This window comes from Dermacentor albipictus, chromosome 1 (genome assembly GCF_038994185.2).
Source record: "Dermacentor albipictus isolate Rhodes 1998 colony chromosome 1, USDA_Dalb.pri_finalv2, whole genome shotgun sequence".
NCBI classification, from domain to species: Eukaryota; Metazoa; Arthropoda; class Arachnida; order Ixodida; family Ixodidae; genus Dermacentor; species Dermacentor albipictus.
The window spans coordinates 511,297,578-511,317,837 of NC_091821.1; the positions used below are offsets into that span (position 1 = coordinate 511,297,578).

General features: G+C 47.6%; 1 protein-coding gene across 2 annotated transcripts in view; it reads right to left on the reverse strand.

Moving 5' to 3' along the window:
* mio (GATOR complex protein mio) overlaps nt 1-20,260 on the reverse strand; it is a 534,566-nt gene that overhangs the window by 237,684 nt on the left and 276,622 nt on the right. For both annotated transcript variants that reach the window (XM_070532612.1, XM_070532613.1), the window contains exon 14: nt 300-443. In XM_070532612.1, coding sequence (XP_070388713.1) covers nt 300-443 — 144 coding nt within the window. The remainder of the gene's footprint in view (nt 1-299; nt 444-20,260) is intronic.

Consider the following 20,260-nt stretch of genomic DNA (forward strand, 5'->3'; position numbering starts at 1 on the left):
TTTGGGTGCCTTAAACTGTGCCTCAATTAACTTCACCTTAATGCAAAAGCTTATGAGTTCGACTCCCACCAAAGTTCGAGGGTGCGACCGCCAATTTTGGGGCCATTGAATTTTCTGGACGGTCAAATTTTCAACCCATGATCAATCTAAGGCTCTCGCCTTAATTTGTTGCGTGTACTGTCCCCCTTATATGCTGCACACAATCCTGCACAACATTCTGTGTACCAAACATGCCATAATCTTTTTAACAGTGTGCGGTGTGGTCCCCCGTTTGGAGGGCATGGATGCTGGAAACAAACCTCAAGGCCATATCCGAGAAGTGCCCGTTTGCGCATCTTGACTGCAGTGTCTCCTGACAGCTCATAGCTGTTGTCACGGTCATCCCAGCAGTGCACCAGTTTGCGACCCTGGGTCCACACCAACTCTGACGGAGGGGACCAATTCTGCAAGGCAAGATGAGTGCCACTGTTACAAATTACAGACTCAAGCGCCACATTGCCACTTGTGCTTACTACCTTCTGGCACAACTTGTGCAGCACTTCCATCACCCAGTTTTGCATATTTTAAGTGTCAAAGCACTCTTTGACACTCAAAACGAGTGCCACGAGTGTCTTTTGCGAGCACAGGTTCCCCCAATTAAAAGTTTCCTGATTTACAATTTTGCTACCGCGTTCTTCACCGTCACTAAAAGGTGACTATATTTTGCTCTTTCATGGATAAAGTGTGCTCTTGCCAGAACCAAGTGAAATAATGCCCTGCTTTTAGGTTCTCATGGCATCCACATATATGCTGAGAGCTGTTGTGAATCAAATACTTATAAAAGCTAACTCGTACGGAGAATAAAAAAAGAGAATGGGCATGCTATGCAAGGACCACTCCTGCCATACTGTTTGCTGTTTTGTTGAGCGACTCGGATTATTTATTGGAGTGAGCCTCACTAAATAATTGGGAAGCACTAAAAAGCAACCCTTCTACGTAAGCTGGCAAGTGCACTGAAAAACACCCAAAGCGATTTGTTTCCATGAAAATATCCGCTGTGAGTATCCTTTTTCCAAGCTCCAATGAAAGCACACAAAATCTAAAAAAAAGTACAGAGGTGCTTACACATAGCAATATTAGTGCACTCAAACGTTCTTCAGTAAGAATGATTGCTACTGCACACAGACAAGATCTATGAAGTGGCCCTGGGAATGACAGTAACATTTCCCAGCGTAATTTGCCCGATGAAGTGATAAAGCTGCTCAAGTAGCAATGAAGAGGGCAAGGCAACTCTTCAACTCTTGTCAGCAATTGACAGGGCTCATAGAGGGTGAGGATATCATGGTGATGAATGGCAAAGCATCAAACACTAGTCAGGCTGTTGTTTCAGGGACATTATTTTCATTTACAACCTGTTATTATATTTGTCCTGTTTACTTGAGACCCATATGAAGGCACAGATGGTACTGCACACAAATGCCTAGTCACATGGCACTGCTTTAGTATTTGCACACATTAAAATTATAGGTTTTTAAGTGCCAAAACCATTTTCCGATCATGAGGCATGCCGTAGTGGAGGACTTCGGCAATTTTGGCCACCTGAGGTTCTCTAACGTGCACCTAAATCTAAGTACACAGGTGTTTTCGCATTTCGCTCCCATCGAATCCCGCTGTGGCCGGGATTCGATCTCGCGACCTCGTGCTTAGCGGCCAAACACCATAGCGCTGAGTAGACCATAAATATGATTGCTTTGGTGCAAACAAGGAAGGACGGGAAGGAACAAGAGGAGCGGCAACTTTCGACTGTTTATTCTCTATTGTATAGCAAGCAATATATACACGCAGGCAAATGCACAACATACAAAAACAGCTTCAATCTCGCAACACCATAATCACAGCCGGCTATCAAAAACCTTCTTTCTGCATGCACAAGTAAAACTGATGTGTCACTAATACAAGACGAACCTCACTCTTTAATATGAAACGCCTATAAAAATTCACATGCCGTGGTGTCCCTGCTCCTTCCAAGAATCCGTATCTTGTCCAGTCACGGCTCACACTCAAGCGAATTGCAGTGCTTAGGCAAATGTGCTCTGTCATTACCTTTCAGTGACAGCCCATGTTCCTGTGCACGCTCATTTATGCATCGCCCAGTCTGGCCGATATACCGTATTAACTCGCATAATGATCGCACTTTTTTGTCAAAAAGAATTGACTCTAATTGAGAGGTGCGATCGTTACACGGATTAAATTTACCACAAAAAAATTTTTTTTTTTCATTTTGCGTTTGCTGCCGCTGTATGTAGTGCGGGACCTCAAAACAAAAATGGCGGCCAGCGGAGCAAGCCGAACGCGATTTTTTTTTTTTTATCGTGAGTACATTACGTGCGTTGAAACAGTTTATTCCATATCTGTAATGAATAACATCGTTAATATCGGCAAGTTTGTGGCAATAACGTAGCCATGTCCACTTTGAGGGGACAGAAACAGATGGGCACGCTTAGCTGCCAGTGACATAGAAACACATGGCGGGCATGCTGTGGAAACTGCGGAATTTGTCTTCACTACTATCCTAATACAGCATGTTTCCGCTAAGGGTGGGGAATATTTTAGCTGTGTTACAAGCGTCGGTGCATGAATAGGGTACACTGCTAACTTATCAGTGTGAACGTGGCTGCTATCGTTGCCGCTCGCGGTTTGTTGCGTGCCCACGAGTGCAGACGAGAGGAATCAAAAGGCGCCTTTTTGTTGTTGACCACAACCATTATGAAGCCTACACATAATAAAGGCAAGTGTGGTTGTTGTTTTTTTGTTGTGGAAGTGCGTAAAGTGATGAAAGGAATTAAATGGGGCATCTGCTTAAGAATGTTTGGTGCGTGCAGACTGCTTGGTTTGTCTTGAAGAGTCGTTCGCATAGCATTCGACAGATAGCGCGATCATTATTAGCTAGACTTGGCACACAATATATCGCTGCGGCAAGTTCAGGGTGCGATCATTACACGGGAAATTAAAAAAAATCATATTTTCAATTCAATTCAATCAAACCTCATGCAAGCCCTCAATGGCCACACTGAGTGCAGTGCAGACTGCAGAGGCGAATACATCGGGTAAGTACGCTATTACGCTTGTGCAAACCGCGTGCTATATGCTGGAACACGTGTGAGCTCTAATATCTCTCTATTTTTGGCACGTAACCTGTGAAGGAATATACAGCACTGTGTCGGTGCGATACATTATTAAAGGTTGCGCGATAAAGCTTTATGAAAATTCTGCTTTTCAACATGCATCACGCGGCAAAATTTTGCCCGAGCGTATGCTTTGCGACGAGTTTCGCGGAAGGCGGTATTTCTCCCATAAGTGCTCAGAAGCATGCGGTAAATTCCCCGGTGGCGTCACTTATTCTCCTTGCAAAGGCGCGGCACATCAGACACATTTTCTCCCGTCTGCGACGCTCGTGCTGTATCAGTCACGCCGGATTATACGATTCCCGCGCCTTCCGGCGCTTTAGCTTCAAAATAGCCTCACTGATTTTCCCGGGGGACCAGTAGGGGCCATTGTAGAGACAGGGCCCGCTCTCCAGGAACAGTATCTTCGCTCGTGCCAGTCTTTTTGTTTTGTGCTCTCCGTGACTATTCAAATGCATTTTTTAATGGTCCCCTTTGAGTTAAAATGTAGTGAAAGCATGCACTTGCCGAGCATCACCTGTGATACTCACTCGTGCATTTTTACTGGGTTGCTAGTTCTTCCTGTTCACTGCAGCTATCCACCGGTGGCGCAGCTTGGCGTTCTTTGTTGCGGATGGAAATCGGTGCAGGCTGAAAACACCGCACCGGCACAATTCCCTACGTGTTTTTGCTCTTTGCAAACAGCGCTAAGTAACCTGCTCCTTTTGCGCTGGTTGTTTTGGCATCTAAACAAGACGCAATGCCGCCCAGATGCCTTCTTGTACTTTGGATCCGCATGAACGGGCACATTTCCGCACTTTGGAGTCCTAGAGCTGGCGCTTGACATGTCCACTGGTCGCCGATGAACACACTTTGGCAGCCCAGTACAAAATGGCGCTGGCCGACCGGGCAACCCGGGTGCGAGAGTATGCGTTGTGTTAGTCTGGGTGGGAGGCTATCGTGCTCTGGTCTATATGTTCCCGAAAAACACGATTTTTTTGGCACTAACGTTCAGTACATTGCCAAACTGCGATTGTATGATGCATTTTCCGACCACTAGATCCCTCGTAAACAAGGAAATGTGCGAGGCATGCACGATCGAGAAGAGTGATCGAGAATTGTGTATAGCTGGCCACCGCGGCAGCTTCACCACAATACTCACCTGCCCATCTCACGTGAAAATGCCGCTGCGGTACCAGCAAATCTTCTCTGGGGTTACATTACAAGCGGCATTCACAGATATTGCAATAAGCATCTTCGTCTATCTGTTTCACAGCACGTGATGCCGTCGGAAGCATAGCACATGCTTTTAGGATAACCAAACGTGCCGCCCTTCCATGCTGCAGACTGTGATCGTATATGTTTCCCGGCCACTATATACCATGTGAACAAAAGGCACGAGGCACGCACGATTGAGAACAGTATATTTAGGCCTGTCTCACTGGAAAATGACAGCGCGCACAGTTTCTTATTTTGGTACCAGCAAATCTTCACCCGGGTCGTCGCATGCCGCATTCACAGCTATGGCCGCTAAACCTACTGCGATAAGCATTTCTACCTACCTGTTTTACAGCGCGTGCTGCTTATAGTGCCATTGGTAGTGTACTGTATGCTTGTATTAGGCGATGATCCAAATGCGCGCCACTTCCTGCTGCACGCGGCTTGATGTCGCAATCACATTTAGTTTCGGCGGCATCCGGCATCGCCCACCAGCTCAATTTTGTTTCGGTTTCTCATCGCCATCTTAAAACACCATGCCATAGGAAGCCAACAAAACATGTCTCGGGCCACCGGAGCATCACCCGTTCGACGTGTGTCTGCGTCTCGTGCTGCAACGATCCGCGTGATGCTTCAAATTGCGTAGATGACAGCAATAGTTGAGCTTGTCCAATTTTTTTAGTTACTTCGGATCGTATGTTTTTCTGGGTAGTATGTTTTTTTTCTCGCGGTTTTTTCCAGAAAGTATAAACAAAGTTCTACAGTAATTGCAGCGGCTCAATCTGTTGAGGCGGCCAAACCGAATCGTGCCAAGTGTCTGAACGCACTGGCTTGCACACAAGAAATTCATAAGGGCATCCTATGCCGTTTGTCGACGCATACATCCTTGGCGTAATGGTTTCACTATCAGGCTTCTGTGCTAGAGGTGCCGTGTTCGAATCCTGCCATCAGACAATTTTAATAATGTTTATTTAATGATTTATTACACAGTGCTTTGTTCAAAATGAGAAGGTTGCAAAGTCATGAAGCTCTTTGAAGCCAGAAGGACAAAGTTTAGGCAGAGCCACGTGCCACCCATCATTCCCATGCTGGCTGAATCGCCCCACTTGCAGCCCCCATAGACACTAGTGCCAGAGTTCTCTCTAGTAATTGTTGTATGAAACTCTATGCCTTTCTGAGTTGCAGGCAAGACAGAAGTTTCTTTATGACAACCGTCATCGTGATGTACAGTTCTCTTCTGGCGAAATTTGTCCTCCTTTGGAATCCTTCACGGCGGGTGTGCCTATAGGAAAAACTGCTCTCCTCGTACTCTGGCCCCTACCATGTCGCATGATCGAACAACTCAGTGATGTCATTTATTAAATAGCTGATGCTTCTTCGCCGTCCACGTCATCTGATCTCGGCCATGTGGGTCGTCTTAAGCCATACCATGCGGCTGCCATCTAGCAGGCGCCGGGTCGGCGCTTTCGTCGCTGGGGGTTATGTCACGGTGTCTTGAGAGCGACAAGAAGAAGATCACCAACAAGATAAAACAGATGGCGTAGTGGGGCTGCCTTAATATTTCACCATACTGGATGCACCGGCGATATCTTCTGCAGAGTAAACACGGTCCCATGTCTGACACTCCACCCAACCACGAGCACGCCCACCTCGTCGCGAGGCAGCTTACCCGCCGCAACGCGGTCACCGAGAGGGCAGCCTCTGCCGTTGTTGTGCGGGATCCCAGCAGAGGAGTGACGGCGATGGCGGCGGCCACCCCGTCTGGCACGGCTGCTGTCATTACCAACACAACACAAATCACGGCGGACAGAGCTGGGGATCAAGCGGACACCGAGTGCGATGTCAAGGAGTTTCCGGCAACGTACAGATAGGTGCTTGGCCACTATAAGAAAGAACAAAGAAAATATCCACAGCCCCACGGGCGCCTAGACAGGTCTAAGGCGGTCGACCTGAAATGGTTGCAGACGGGCACTTTCACCAACCCCTACCACCTGCACCGCCTGTGGCCCGCGCTGCACCCGTCGCCCGGCCGCCCATGGTGCGAGCACAAACAGGCCGATATGGCCCATGTGCTTTGAGAATGCCAACGCCATGAGGAAGAAGGACAAGGAGGAAGGGGGGAGACAACAGCAGGACCCTCCGAAGAGGGGCGCCTTGCTGAGAGATGGCAAGCCGCCCTCCTCAGCGAGGCACCCGAAGACCAGGAGTGGACCGTTCAGCGGGCCAGGGCTGTTGCCGAGGATTTCGGAAGATTTTCCTCAAGCGATGGACCCCTGGCAGCCTAGCCCCAGGCACCAACATCAATAACCGTTGGACAAATAAAGTTTATTCCTATCCTATCCATGTCCCATTTAACCTTATATGTATCTCTGCCTGTATCAGTAGTTTTGGTTAGTGATAACAGCATACCACACAGTATGAATCACACTTGTCAAGTGGTCGAGCAGCCAGCTGCAGACTGCCCAAGCGTCCGAAGCCGTGGTATGTGCTGGGTTACAGATTTTTTTGTCCTACAGCCATGGGCCAAGCATGCCGCATGATCATGCACAGTTTTATTTCGCTGTCTGCCCGTGCCTTTTTTTGTTTCTTTTTTGTAAGATGGTGACAACATCGGCTGATTATACACTTTAGAGAAACACAATTCAAATTTACAACCTGCAAGGGGATGAAACCAATTTTTTGTTCGGTCTTCTTTGGCCCGTCCTCTATGATGCACTTGCACGTTTCATGGAAATCCTGTCCTGCCGAATAGCCATTGCATTCGTTTTATGTAAAATCCTTTGGATATTACTGCTTGACAGTGTAAAGAGGCATTGCCGAAGCACGAAGTTTACATGTATCATGCTAAATTATCAACTGGAGTGATTGCTGCATTGAGCATTGCCAATAGCCTCACACAGGAGGCTAACATAGACGTAGCATAGTAGTGTTGAAATGCATGGGAGCAATGCTGTCAGCTGACCAAAATATTCTGCAACAATTGGTCCTTAACTTTGTAATGCCCAATGTATTAGATACGCTACGCTGAGTTTGATGCCTCAAAATTGTGACTGGGGTGCAGGAAACTTGGGGCAAAGTCGATAGTTGCGTTCCTGATGCGTTGGAGTGAAGCTTCAGCTGTGGATAGTTTAACAAACTAAGAGCTAATTCATTAAGCTATAATTAAAAAAATATTTCCAAGTTCTTTTTTTACAAATATGTATACTCTCCATGGCCAGGAATAAATGTCAACGATGTGTTAAAGTTTGCCTCGATGTGGAACTGTGTGGGGATTACAGGGTTGAATGCTTCAAGGTTGCATTGGGTTGGCCATAGACAAGCAGTTTTATGTTTCAGTTCCTGCTCCAACCGATCAGATAGAAAGAACATTTTCCAATTCACGCTGGCAATTCACAGACGCCACTGCTGTTTGTTGAGTGGAAACCAGTGCAACCAAGCTAGTTCAAAACACATGCACACACCACAGCTGATGACGCACGTTAGATGTTTGCGCAGCCAAGAGAAATTTCCGCATACTCAAGTTGCTTCTGCACCCAAAGGCTGCAGAGTGGTTTCCTGACCACATCACATGAATCACATGACCACATTACATGAACATCTTGGAGAGTGAGCTAAAACATCTCCAAATAATTTCACAGCATGCTACGACAACACGGGAACGGATTCAAGCACTGCGACATCTTGCACAATCCAAAGGAGGAAAGACTCACGGCGTGACCTTTGCTTCTCGCCAGATGAAAAAGTCTTTTTAGGAAATTTTCACGATAAAACCTTCGAGACTCGCAAGGCCAGGAAAATTAATTTCTGTGGGGACACCAGTCCTGTAAGCCTACCCCTCGAAGTGACCAGAACATGCAACTGTTTCCACCAACTACTGTGTGCTGTGGTGTTCTCACACCCGCTCTTGGGTCAAAGGAATGACAACACAGAAGTGCAAACAATCACAAGGGCATTTATTGCACCTTTCATAGATCAATGCCTGCTAGCCGAGTTGCTATCCCCAAAACATGCCGATGGGCGCACGACAAATCTAGGAAGTCCGACTCACCGCGACCAGATAGCGAGCGAATATGTTCGCCCCATGCTGGGTCCCAACGCCTGGTCGTTCGCGCGTACGGTCACGCGAATGGTGGCACGTTCGAAGGCAGGCCACGCGAGGCGGTCTCGCAGAAGCTTGTATCGGCGCCCGCGCGGGACATCCGCGCCGCTTGACAATCTCGAACCCAAGAGAGAGCGCCTAGTCTTTCCCGCACCCAAGTAACCCCGCAGCAGCCTGACACTCGTGCCATCTCTCGCACTCCGCTTGTACCACTCCGACCGCTGCGGGTGGCAGACCACGCAGCGAAGCCGCACTGCAGGAGCTATGCGTGAAAACAAGATATCAGGGGACGCGCGAGAGTCACACATTCCCACAGTGCACACTGGCATGGCGTGTTTAATGTCCACAGGTTGTGTGCTTACAACCCCAATCCAGTTTTACCATCTCCCGCTAGGTGGCTTCCATAGCCTTCCCTCTGAAGTTTGATAGCCTCCACTGGCATCCGTTATGGTGGTGACATAGACTGCCCACGAACCTTTTTGTCTTTTGTCTATAGACCTGTATATATGTCCCACACTTTCTATTTGGATTTCATCTCTGCAGGACAAGGGGCAGAGGGAGTAATTTGTGGCGTCGTCATCAGTGCCATCTATCGTCATCACATGTCACAGTCACTACCCCCCTTCCCCGGAACATGACGCCAGACAAGGACGACGAGAGGCGCACCGCACGAGCTAAAGCCCTAGCCCGGAAGCTGGAAGAGAACCCCAGGGTCTTCTACGCGGATGCCTCGCTCCGAAAACACAGTGACCGTGCAGCGGTAGTGTTTACATCAAAAGACAGGCTGATCGTCAGCGCGTCCCTGAAGACAACAGACCCCGCAGTTGCCGAAGAAGCGGCCGTGGCCCTCGCACTCGCACAGCCGAGCGTGGACACCGTAGTCACCGACTCAAAGGCAGTTTACAGAAGCTTCCACAGGGGGGTAATATCCTCCACGGCCCGAGCCATTCTAGCCAAGCACAAGCCTCCGGGAAGAGCCATAGAGCTCGTATGGGTCTCGGCTCACTCGCAGGTAGCAGGCAACACTGTCACCGACTACCATGCCCGAGAAATGTCAATCCGGGCCGAGCATGAGCCGGAAGAGCTACCGCACCCAGTTACCAGCTTTCGGGACATTACTCGGAATTACCGAGAGGAAAGGTGCAGACTGCCAGAACCGCACCCCAAGCTCACCAGGCAACAACAGACGATCCTGCGTCGAGCGCAGGTGGGATCGCTTGCACATCCCATACTCATGAACCGCATGTACCCTGCGCAATACGATATGTTCTGTCCTTTTTGCAGAAGAGAAAAGGGCACCCTGCCACACGTCTTGGCAGAGTGCACAGAACTCAAGACCCCCCCCCCCCTCCTCCCCTTCCCACCAACACCCCTGATCCACAACCCCTTGAGCGATGAGAGACCTTGTTATCCAGCCCCGCCCTACCGATTCAGCTCGCACTGACGGACAGGGGCCAGGAGCTGCTGGAAATATATGGGTCCCGTAACTAGGGAACCACCCCATCTGGTGCCTGCGTGCACCACCGATTTATTTCGGGCCCAGCAAATGTTGCTTCATCATCATCACAAATGTTGCATAGCTCGGCTCGTGACCCATGGACTCGCATGCTCTTATCTCGGTAGTCCTAGATGCCGCAGCCTTTGCTCCACCGTGTTGCTTTGCTGTTTGCCTTCCCGAGTAAATGTAGGGTGTAGGAATAAAGGAGCATGCCAATGGCACTAGGCCTTGGCACACTGTGCAGCGCCACTGGCACCTATCAACCACGGTCCAGTTTAAGAATACAATGGACGACAACCATGCGTGCAATCAGAAAGCATTCATTACGCTTGCAACTAACATTTCCAGCAGGCCAGCTAGTCGTAGTTTATATCACTAAGAATTCCCTCAAAGAAACTAGGTAAAGAGAGGCTTCTGACTTACCCGCTGGGGCACGGTTGGCCACAGTGACTGCCATGCCAGAAACTTTGTTGACTAACCATGCGCGGGAAAATGGGAGAGGCAGCAGAGCTTTCCACACCCTCCGCTTGCCGGTGATGAAAGAGGCTTGGGCAATGTCGAAGGGCTCTAGCCTGACACGCCCAGTGGTGCTGATAGCACTTACGATTTCCGTGCATTGCATGTGAAAGGATGGCTTTGCCCTTCTCCATAAACCTGCTGGTGCTTACACTCATTGCAATGTTTGGCACCCGTGCAACCCTCATAGGACATGAGGATTCTCACAAAGGACAACGGCACGTCACATAAATTGCTGTTTTGTTGGTCTACAGTCTAACTGTTGTTGGTCTACAGTGAAACCTTGTTATAACAAAGCCGCTTTACTCGAATTACCGCTTTATATGAAACTTCTCCCAGTCCCGACCGAAATTAATGTATTTTAAACCAGATTACTCGCAGCATACCAATAAGCAGCACACACACCCCTTACCACTGAAGTGGTAAGGGGTGCATGGTAAGGAATGCACACACACCCCTTACCACTGAAGTGGCAAGGGGTGTGTGTGCATTCATGGCAGCACCTTTCGCATTGAGCAATGCATTCCATGCGGGGCGAGCAAGCGATGTCGCCAGCTATGCCATTGCGCTGCCTGTGCCCCCTTTTCCTCCATGCTGCGCCTGCATGTTATCAGCGGCGAGAGGGTGAGTACTCGTGGTGGCGCTTCGTGCCTTTCGTGCCGAGCGACCCTCAGCCTCTCTCTTGATGTACCCTTTTCCTCCAAGCTGCGCTCACAGGTTATCGGCGACAAGTGGCACGGTGGATGTAGTGCACAAAGTGTGGAATGGAAGAGACAAATGCCACCTTCCGTATGCCGGGCATACCAAAGTCACCTGAACCCAGACACACTACTTCCTCTTTGCCTGCATGCTTGCGTGCATCGTCTGGTGCAAGTTTTGTCAACACGTGGTTTGTAGATTGCTTCTGTACGAGTGCGTCGCATGTGCTTTTGTGGTCTTCAGTTGGAAAGTCGTCAATTGGAAAGTCTTCGGATGCTAACGTCTTGTTCGGTGCGCCGTGATCATATCACCGGCTCATCTGAACCTTGCAATAACTGTCTCCTCTGCTTGCCGTAATAAGCAGAGGATGATTGCACTTTGGTTGCGCTAAACGCGTCCGGTTTCAAACTTTTTTTTCTTTCCTTACCGAGTGATGATTTACAGCTTGCAGTCACAGTGTGACCTGTTATGATCAACAAAGAAACAGTGGGTCAACAAAGTTTTCAAAGTAAGCCTCGAAAGCCTAGCAGGTGAGCACTTGCTGGCAGCGTTGGTGCACTGGTTGCAATAGCAACAGACTTTCGAAAGGTGCCTCTTCGTGTGTTGGCACACCGAGCCAACAGGAGGGTCACATGCAACGAAATCTTTGTCAGACCAGCCCCTGATGTTAGCATTCTTCTATACAGCCGTAGTAAGCAAGGAGGGTGGGAAGGGAACAATACCAAAATGGTGGTGCTCCGTGGAAGCAAAGATGGGAGATGGCTCTGTGAACTTGGTATCTTTGCATAATTTTGAGCTTCTTTCTCGCCATCCCTTCTGCCTAACAGACACTTAGAATGTGTTTTCATTTAAATTGTTTTTATACAGTATAGGTTAGGCATTTGTCATGAGTTAAAGAAACAGGGAAAAGAAGAAGTTAGAAAAGAAGAAGTTAGAAAAGAAGAGCAAGAAAGCACAAGGTGGCAGAGATAGAAAAAGATGAGAGAAAATAAGGAAGTGGCCAAATAAAAAGAATGATATATATGAAAGAAGCAGTGCAAAAACAACCGTGCAGTTATGTGGCCAAGAACACAAAAGGACACGTAGCAGAAGAGAGCAGCCTGGAGAAGCCACCTTGCTGCCGGCCTCCAGCTCCTTTTCCATGGGCACGAGAAGGAGCTGGAGGCCGGACACGACGGATGGATCGTGCAGACGGTGGCAATCCAGTGGAGGGCATGCTTCGGCTGCCACAGTTGCGACCCATTAGTTGAGCAGGCACCCCACTGGAGACTCCAGCTGACGGCAAAGTTTGTGGCACTTGCTGTGGCTACGATCGGCAGGCCAGCGGAGCTGGTGGGGCAATTCGGGTGCCTCGGTCAACCTACCATCCGAGCCCACTGACCAGATCATCCAGGGACCAAACTGTGGAGACAGCGATGTCGAGTACATGTTGCATCGGCAGGCCAAACAACGTGTCGTTGGACTCAATGTAAATATTTTTGAACTGTCCAACACATTGTGTGAGAAGACTTCAGAAAATAGCTTGAATTAACTTGCACGGTATTAGTTTGCTGTGTGTTAGACTTTTCTGTAAGGGGTTGGCAGTGCTTTTCACGATTCAAAAGTTCCTTGCTTCATGTTTAAAACTTTGAGACCTTGACAGCATTGCAGATTCCGAAAATAAATGGTTCCAAAGAATCAAGTTTTCCGTGATTTTCAGCCTTCTGAGATCTGTGTCCCCCATTAATGACTTCAAATGAACTATGGTGTGACTGCACGGACTTCCTCTTCAGAAATAAAACTTTAATTGTTTTATTACCAGCTAGAACAGCATGCATGCTTAGTTTCAGCGCTAAATTGTTGCCCCGCGGTGTGACTCAAGTGCCAAACGTCTCAAAGCACTGGCTTGTGTGACTGAAGCTGCTAATGAGAACTATTAAAATGATCCTAGTTAAAACCTAGCACCTATCTCCACTACATGGCTGACATCTTCATTATAAGGAAACATGGCCTAAGTGCACTACATGCATTCATTTGTCATTTTAACCTCTTTCATCTTAGAATTAAATTCACCATGCACCACTGTACTACTCAAATTATTTTTCTTAACATGACAGTTAGCATTGAAAAGGAAAAACTAAAAATAGCACTTGGCAGAAGCTTATGGATAGATTGAAATATTTCTATTATACTAGTCATCACACGCGACACGAAGTGAGGAATATTTGTTTGATAGGCATAGCACATCAGACGTATCTGCAGCAATGATGGCGATTCTGTTCCCCATTTAAAGAATCTAAGGGCAACACCAAATGAAATAAATTACCCACAAAGCACCTGAAACCAGACCCACAGGGACGCCTGTAAATTAGAGAGGCATAATTAGAGGGCTCTAATAGCTAGAAAAGAGTCTACAACTTAGTCCCAACCAGCTACTAGCACTCATAACAAAATCTTCCGATGCACTCCCAAACATAAACAATGTGCTGTGGAAATACTATCTATCTTAGCAAGCAACGAGCGCCTTAAGAAAACGTTCCCGGATGTACAGAGTCCCATATTGCCACAATAGAAACTGGAAAGACACGTTAGCACAGGCAAAAGTAAACCCTCAGTGCACCATCAAAACAGCAGTCTATACTCTCTTCAAGTATAAGACCGGCAAACACATTCAAATTCACATTCACATTGAAATACACATCCAAATTGTTAAAAGCAGTTCAAGTGTTTATAAGCAGGAAATAAAATGCAGTTTTACCTGCACTAGTTTAAACGTTATCTACATGTTGGAATGTTCAATGTGCCACAAACAGTTTATCAGTGAAACAGGATGACAAGCAATTAATCTCAGACTAAACATACACCGCGCAGACACGGCCAAAAATTTCAAAGAGCAGTGGCACAGCACTTCAATCTGTCAGGCCACAATTTTGATGAAATTAAAGTTCATATCTCACAGCCAGGCTTCCAGTCTCCCAGAGACAGAAAATGTAGAGGGTCATATCTCATTCACACGCTTAACAGTGTACCCTAATTAACAGGTATAGATGCTTCAAAGGGAGCACTTGAATGTATTCACAATACTACTCGCACAAATATACCCAGTAGCACTTGATTATTACGGTTCTTCTTTTTTCAGGCGTATGTGTATGCATGCTCTTGCTGTTTTCATTTGCACTCGTAACCAAACCACATTCCCTTATTACCTTTTTCAATTGAAGCTATTGAAAGAATGACTGAACGCAGGTTGCTTCCAAGTATTCCTCTTCCCCTATTCCCACTTCTTTTGAATTTCAGAGAGATTTCTTAAATAGTTCGTTTTGGCTTCACCTCTAGCGTCTGGAAGCCATGAGTGGTCCCGGTATGCCGCCGGAGGGCGTGGGTAAAATAAACATTGAAACCTGTTACGCGGAGACATGGGGAGCAGAGCGGATGCTTCCAAGGAGAACAGACACGCCCGTGGGACTTCTGCCACGCAGTCATGTATGCCCATTATAATAAATATTTCAATGTGACGATATAATTTTCCTCTACAAATAGTTCTTGATCTCCTAGAAAATCCGACGCATTGGATTGGCCAGACATACCTACGTCTGCAAATTATTCTCTGGTTCCCATTGTTATCTCCATTCCTCGATTCTCCGCCTTTACTCTCATAACTCCAAACTTCTCTTGGTCTCTCCAGGTCATTTCCAGTCCTTATACTACCTCTCTCTCTCTTTAATGTTTGACACTCCACCCCTCCTTCTTCCCCATTAGGCTGTGTGAGGGTGAGCTACACTTACCTAAAAATGCTGCTCACGGCCCAGAGAAAGACGAGTCCCCTCGTTGAAACGCTGGCGTAAAGCAATATTCCTACTCATCATTTCAAGCTAGTAAGAGTGTTATGTAGGATTCCTAGACGTGCATCTATGGTCCAATGGGTAGAACAGTGGGCATCTGCACCAGAGGAACCGGGCATCTGCGCCAGAGGAACCGGGTTCGAAGCCAACTGTCATACTTGTTATAGTCATATCATAAGAAGCCAACAAACACTGATACCAAGGACAACATAGGGGAAATTACTTGTGCTTAATAAATGAAAGAAAGAAATGATAAATGAATGGAAATGAAAGTGGATGAAGAAACAACTTGCCACAGGAGGGGAACGATCCCACAACCTTCCCATCTCGCGTGCAATGCTCTACCAATTGAGCTACCGCAGCGCCATTTCCCCATCCACTTTCTTACAAAAAAAAAAAAAGATTATGGGGTTTTACGTGCCAAAACCACTTTCTGATTATGAGGCACGCCGTAGTGGAGGACTTCGGAAATTTCGACCACCTGGGGTTCTTTAACGTGCACCTAAATCTAAGTACACGGGTGTTTTCGCATTTCGCCCCCATCGAAATGCAGCCGCCGGGGCCGGGATTCGATCCCGCGACCTCGTGCCTAACACCATAGCCACTGAGCAACCGCGGCGGGTCATCCACTTTCTTGGCTATTTATGTTCCCTAGTAGAACCCTGGGAGTGTTAGTCATTACCACGAAAGATGTAGAGCATCGCACGTGAAATGTGAAGGTTGTGGGATCGTTCCCCACCTGTAGCAAGCTGTTCTTTCATCCACTTTCATTTCCATTAATTTATAGTTTCTTTATTTCATTTATTAAGCACAAGTAATTTCCCCTATGTTCTCTTTGGTATCAGTGTTTGTTGGCTTCTTATGATATGACTAATAAGTGTTTACCCACAGCTTGAGAATGCGCTTCTTGCGTGGCTAAATACCATGATCACAAAGCGAATCCCAGTCTCGGGTTACATCTTGAAGCAAAAGGCGGAGTCTTTTGCACTTCAAATGAACATCGAAGACTTCAAGTTTAGTGATGGGTGGATCAGAAATTTCAAGAACCGCAATGACCTGAAGTTTAGGAAGATGTGCGGGGAAAGCAGCACTGTCGACGATTCAGCTGTTGAGCGGTATCAGAATGGAAAGCTACATTGTTGCAGCAGTTGATGCCCGAGAACATTTCCAAATGCGATGAAACTGGATTGTTCTACGAAGCACTCCCAGAGAAAATGCTTGCATTTGCCCGTGACCCTTGCCATGGCGGCGAACGCAGCAAAGAGTGGCTTACCGTCTTCGTCCTCAGCAACGCGTCAGGAAGTCAGAAACTTCCGATGCTCATCATAGGAAAATAAAAGAATCTAAGGTATTTAAAAGGGGCAACCTTACCTGTTCAGTACGACGTCAACAAGAAAGCCCAGGTAACGCAGCAGTCATCCGAAGTCTACATTCGCAAGTTGGACAGAAGGTTCGAACAGCAGAACCAAAAAGTTCTGCTGTTTGTGGACAAGTGTGCTCCGCAAGGCCACATCAAGGACCTAAAGGCTATACAGGTGGAATTTCTGCTGCCGAACATCACATCAGTCCTGCAGCCAATGGGCCAAGGTGTGATCTGCAGCCTGAAGCTTCTGTACAGGTCACGCGTGCTCAACCGCATGGTGCTGTGCTCAGACAACGGCAAAAGTTACACCGTTGACCTTAGGTCTGCTGTTGCCACGCTGGCTTTACGCTTAGCACCAGGACTGCTGACTTGGCCAGAAAGACCGACAGCATGTGTGATCAATCTCTTTCCATGGACTTTGTGCTCGATTATTTGCATGCCGCTAGCATTTTGATTCGAACCAGGATAACTTTCAAAGGATTTGCTGACGCCAACAAAGATCTCGAACTCAGTGCGGAGTTAACCAATGAGGAAATCATCTGTGAAGTGATGGTGGATTCAGATGACTCCAAATAATGAAGAGCCAGTGCCTGCACAGCTCTGAGTTGATGTGAGCACTTACGGTGCTGTCATCAGTGTACAGCAAATATATGACCCTGGCTCAAATTGAAGCAAACATAATCCTACACCTGCGGCCGCAGCAGATCATACGTGAGTATGCGATATTCAGCTTCTTCCGGAAATATGTAACCATTACCAAATTTGAGAGCACATTTTCACTTAATTCAGCCTGTTTATTGAACTTCGTCGACAAATATACACAGTAACAGTTGGAAGAAGTGCACTGATCTAAACACCCTTCTTGACTGATGTCAGCTATTAGCCAATAGCAGCCACGCATGAGAATCTCACTTTGTTACGAAATAAAGTGTCCAGAAGAGAATGAGAAGCAGGTTTCTGTTAAAAAAAAAGGGCATTTAAGAGAAAGGTGACTTCGCACTCCGCTTGTGAGCTCCACAAGCCACATACGACAACAAAAAATGACTGAGATGTTCACAGCAGTGTATGCTATCCACAGACTACCGTATTTACACGATTGTAAGTCAACTTGAATCAAAGTCGACCCCCCCCCCCATATCGTGTGTGACAGGGAAAAAAAAAAAGAGGAGCATACGCGAGGGCGCATTCCACAACAAAAATTTATTAGTAGCTGACATGATCACTGGACTACTCATCTTCAACTGTGCCATCGTCCTCCCTAGTGCTGCCATTGTCATCGATACTACGGTCCCACAGCGTGTTGTCGTCGAGCGAAATTTTACATTTGGCAAATGACCGCACCACGACATCTTGTGGAACAGCAGCCCACACCGAATGCACCCAACCACACACTGGCGTTAGGGACAGGTCCGGTTGGCGCAAGTTCGCGGTCTTCTGCTGCCAGCCACTCAGGTCCTTAACCCTTTGACGGTCAATGACGTAAATACACAGCGCCATGAACAAATCCGAAAATGGTCGATGCCGTATATTTACGGCGCCGTCTGTATGTTTAAAAAGTGCCGCAATTTTCTAACTTTTTCTTTTCTGTCATGTGCTGCCACTATGTGGGTAAACAGGGAATTTATTTCGTGCGCCTCTCCCTCTCGGTTTTCATTGCATGGCTTGTTTTAGTGCTAGTTTGCTCCCACGCATCTATATACCACCGCTCACACATTAGTGCGCGTGGGTGGCCGGCCGTTTAGATTTTGTTTCGCGGGCAGTTTCGGCTTTTTTCACTTGCGAAACTGATGGCTATCTCGTTCCTAATGGCTCAAAGAGCGACCGCTTGTTTCTTGCTCGTTTAGTGCTCACAGGGGTGCGCATAGGAAGGATGCCGCCGTGCATGCGTTTCCGTTTTTCTCTTTTTTAAGACTCGCGAAAACTAATTGCCCTAGCTGGTAGGCGATAAGATGAAGATTAGCGGAAGTTTGTCACACGTGTTGCTTTTTTTGATGGGCACACAACCAAATGGATTTCTTGAGTGCGCGCACCTACGCAGTTCGATTATGCTATGCACTTACGTATTAGTGTAAGAGCAGGAACATTTGAGGCTTGCGAAATATTCTCTTGTGCGGATTTTCAAAGCCTTGAACTATGTGCATAAAAATGCATAAAATTTTTAATTCTGATAAATATATTTCCTTTTTCATTGTTGTTAATCATGAATGAAGAGTGCATATATACCAATGCAAAATATTTTTTATGCGAAGCATATTACGACAGCTCAACCCAGCTCCTCAGGCGCGGCGGTGTCGCCTTCAATACCACGTGATACCGTGACGTCACGACAAAGGAGAAACGGGGCTCCAACTCGCGCCGTCACTCGCGGCGTCGCCCCCCGCATCGGACGCGGTGAGCATCGAGCAACGCAGCGTTCGGGGTGACACCGATTTATTCATGAAGTGCAACGCCGTAGACACCGACACCGACGACACCGGCTTTTCTGCGACTCGAGCTCCTTAACGCGGTCGCGTTGAAATAAAGGCTAGTATGCTTCGCATCCTGGGCGTAACCTTAGCTAAGCCACAGCCATTATTTTTCTCACTTTACGGTCACCCTAGAAAATTACAGTAATTTTTTTTCCGAAATAAATCCCTAAGAAAGATCGGAATCTGCAATACAAAAAAATTGACCCTGGGCGGTCACATATGGCGAAAAAAATTGACCCTCAAAGGTTTAAAAGGCGAAGATCCAGGCTTGTTTTATGGCTATGTCGCACTTCACTGGCAGGGACCGATCACGCATTTTAGCGACGTACACCGCAAGCTTGGCCTACAGCTCCGGAAAGCATCCACACTTCGGCCCGCGGGAAATTCTTCGCTTGCCGTCACAGGTGAAAATTTTGCTTCACTGCAGTCACCACTCTCGCACCACCCATTCAAAAACATCGAACTTGTGGCCCACCACGCAGTAATTTGTTTCTTCAGCGTAAAGGATGGCAGCCCTCTTGAACGCTGCTGTGAATGAGTGCTCAATGGTTAGTGGGCCTGGAGCACTCATGACGGCTGAGGAAGCATGGAAGTAGCCCGTAGCCGGCAGTCGAGTCAAACCCGTCAAACTAATGGCGTTTTTCACTGGTCGATTCGGAGCAGGTTTTTTTGCTCCGTGGCAACGAATCCGAATTTCACTGGTCGATCTGGAGCGGGTTCGCGCGTTCCACTGGTCGTTTCGGATCAACTCGCTCCGCGCCGGATCGCTCTCACTTGCTCCGCCGCCGAGACGCGGATTCGGGCGGAAATAGAACGTGTCACATGGCGTCACTTCCGTCTTCAAGCGAAATCGGTACCCGGTCGGTACGCACAACATTGTGTTGGGCATAGTTTGCGGAACCGGTTTGTGTCACGTGCACGCAGACTTCCTGTGTGATCTCCCGCGGAGCGTTCGTGCGCTCCACTGGCAGACTCGGATTGGTGAAAGCCGAGCGCTCGCTATTCAGGCGGCTGCTCCAGATCGACCAGTGAAAAACGCCATAAGAGCTACAGGAAAAGAGAAACACATGAGCAGTGTCTGCTCTTCCATGAACTATCGATACTCCCTGCAAATGCCGCCATTCTGGGGGTGCTGCCGCGAATGTAACAGCGGCACTTCCATTAACTATCGACACCCCCCTCCCCCCCTCCCCGTGAGTGTTGTGAGCGCTGTAATATTCTAAAAAATCTCAAAAGACCCTTCCGAAAAGTGAACAAACGCGTGGGATAGTGAAAACTATGGGTGGGGCCATAGAGCAAACATAAAATTGTAACTACATTGTAGCTCCCCTGATATCTCGTTAGTGTCACTTTTTTGGCGATGCCATGTTTTGGTTTCGATTGTAAGTCGAACCCCCCCACTTCAGATTTTCAAATTAAAAAACAATAGGTCAAC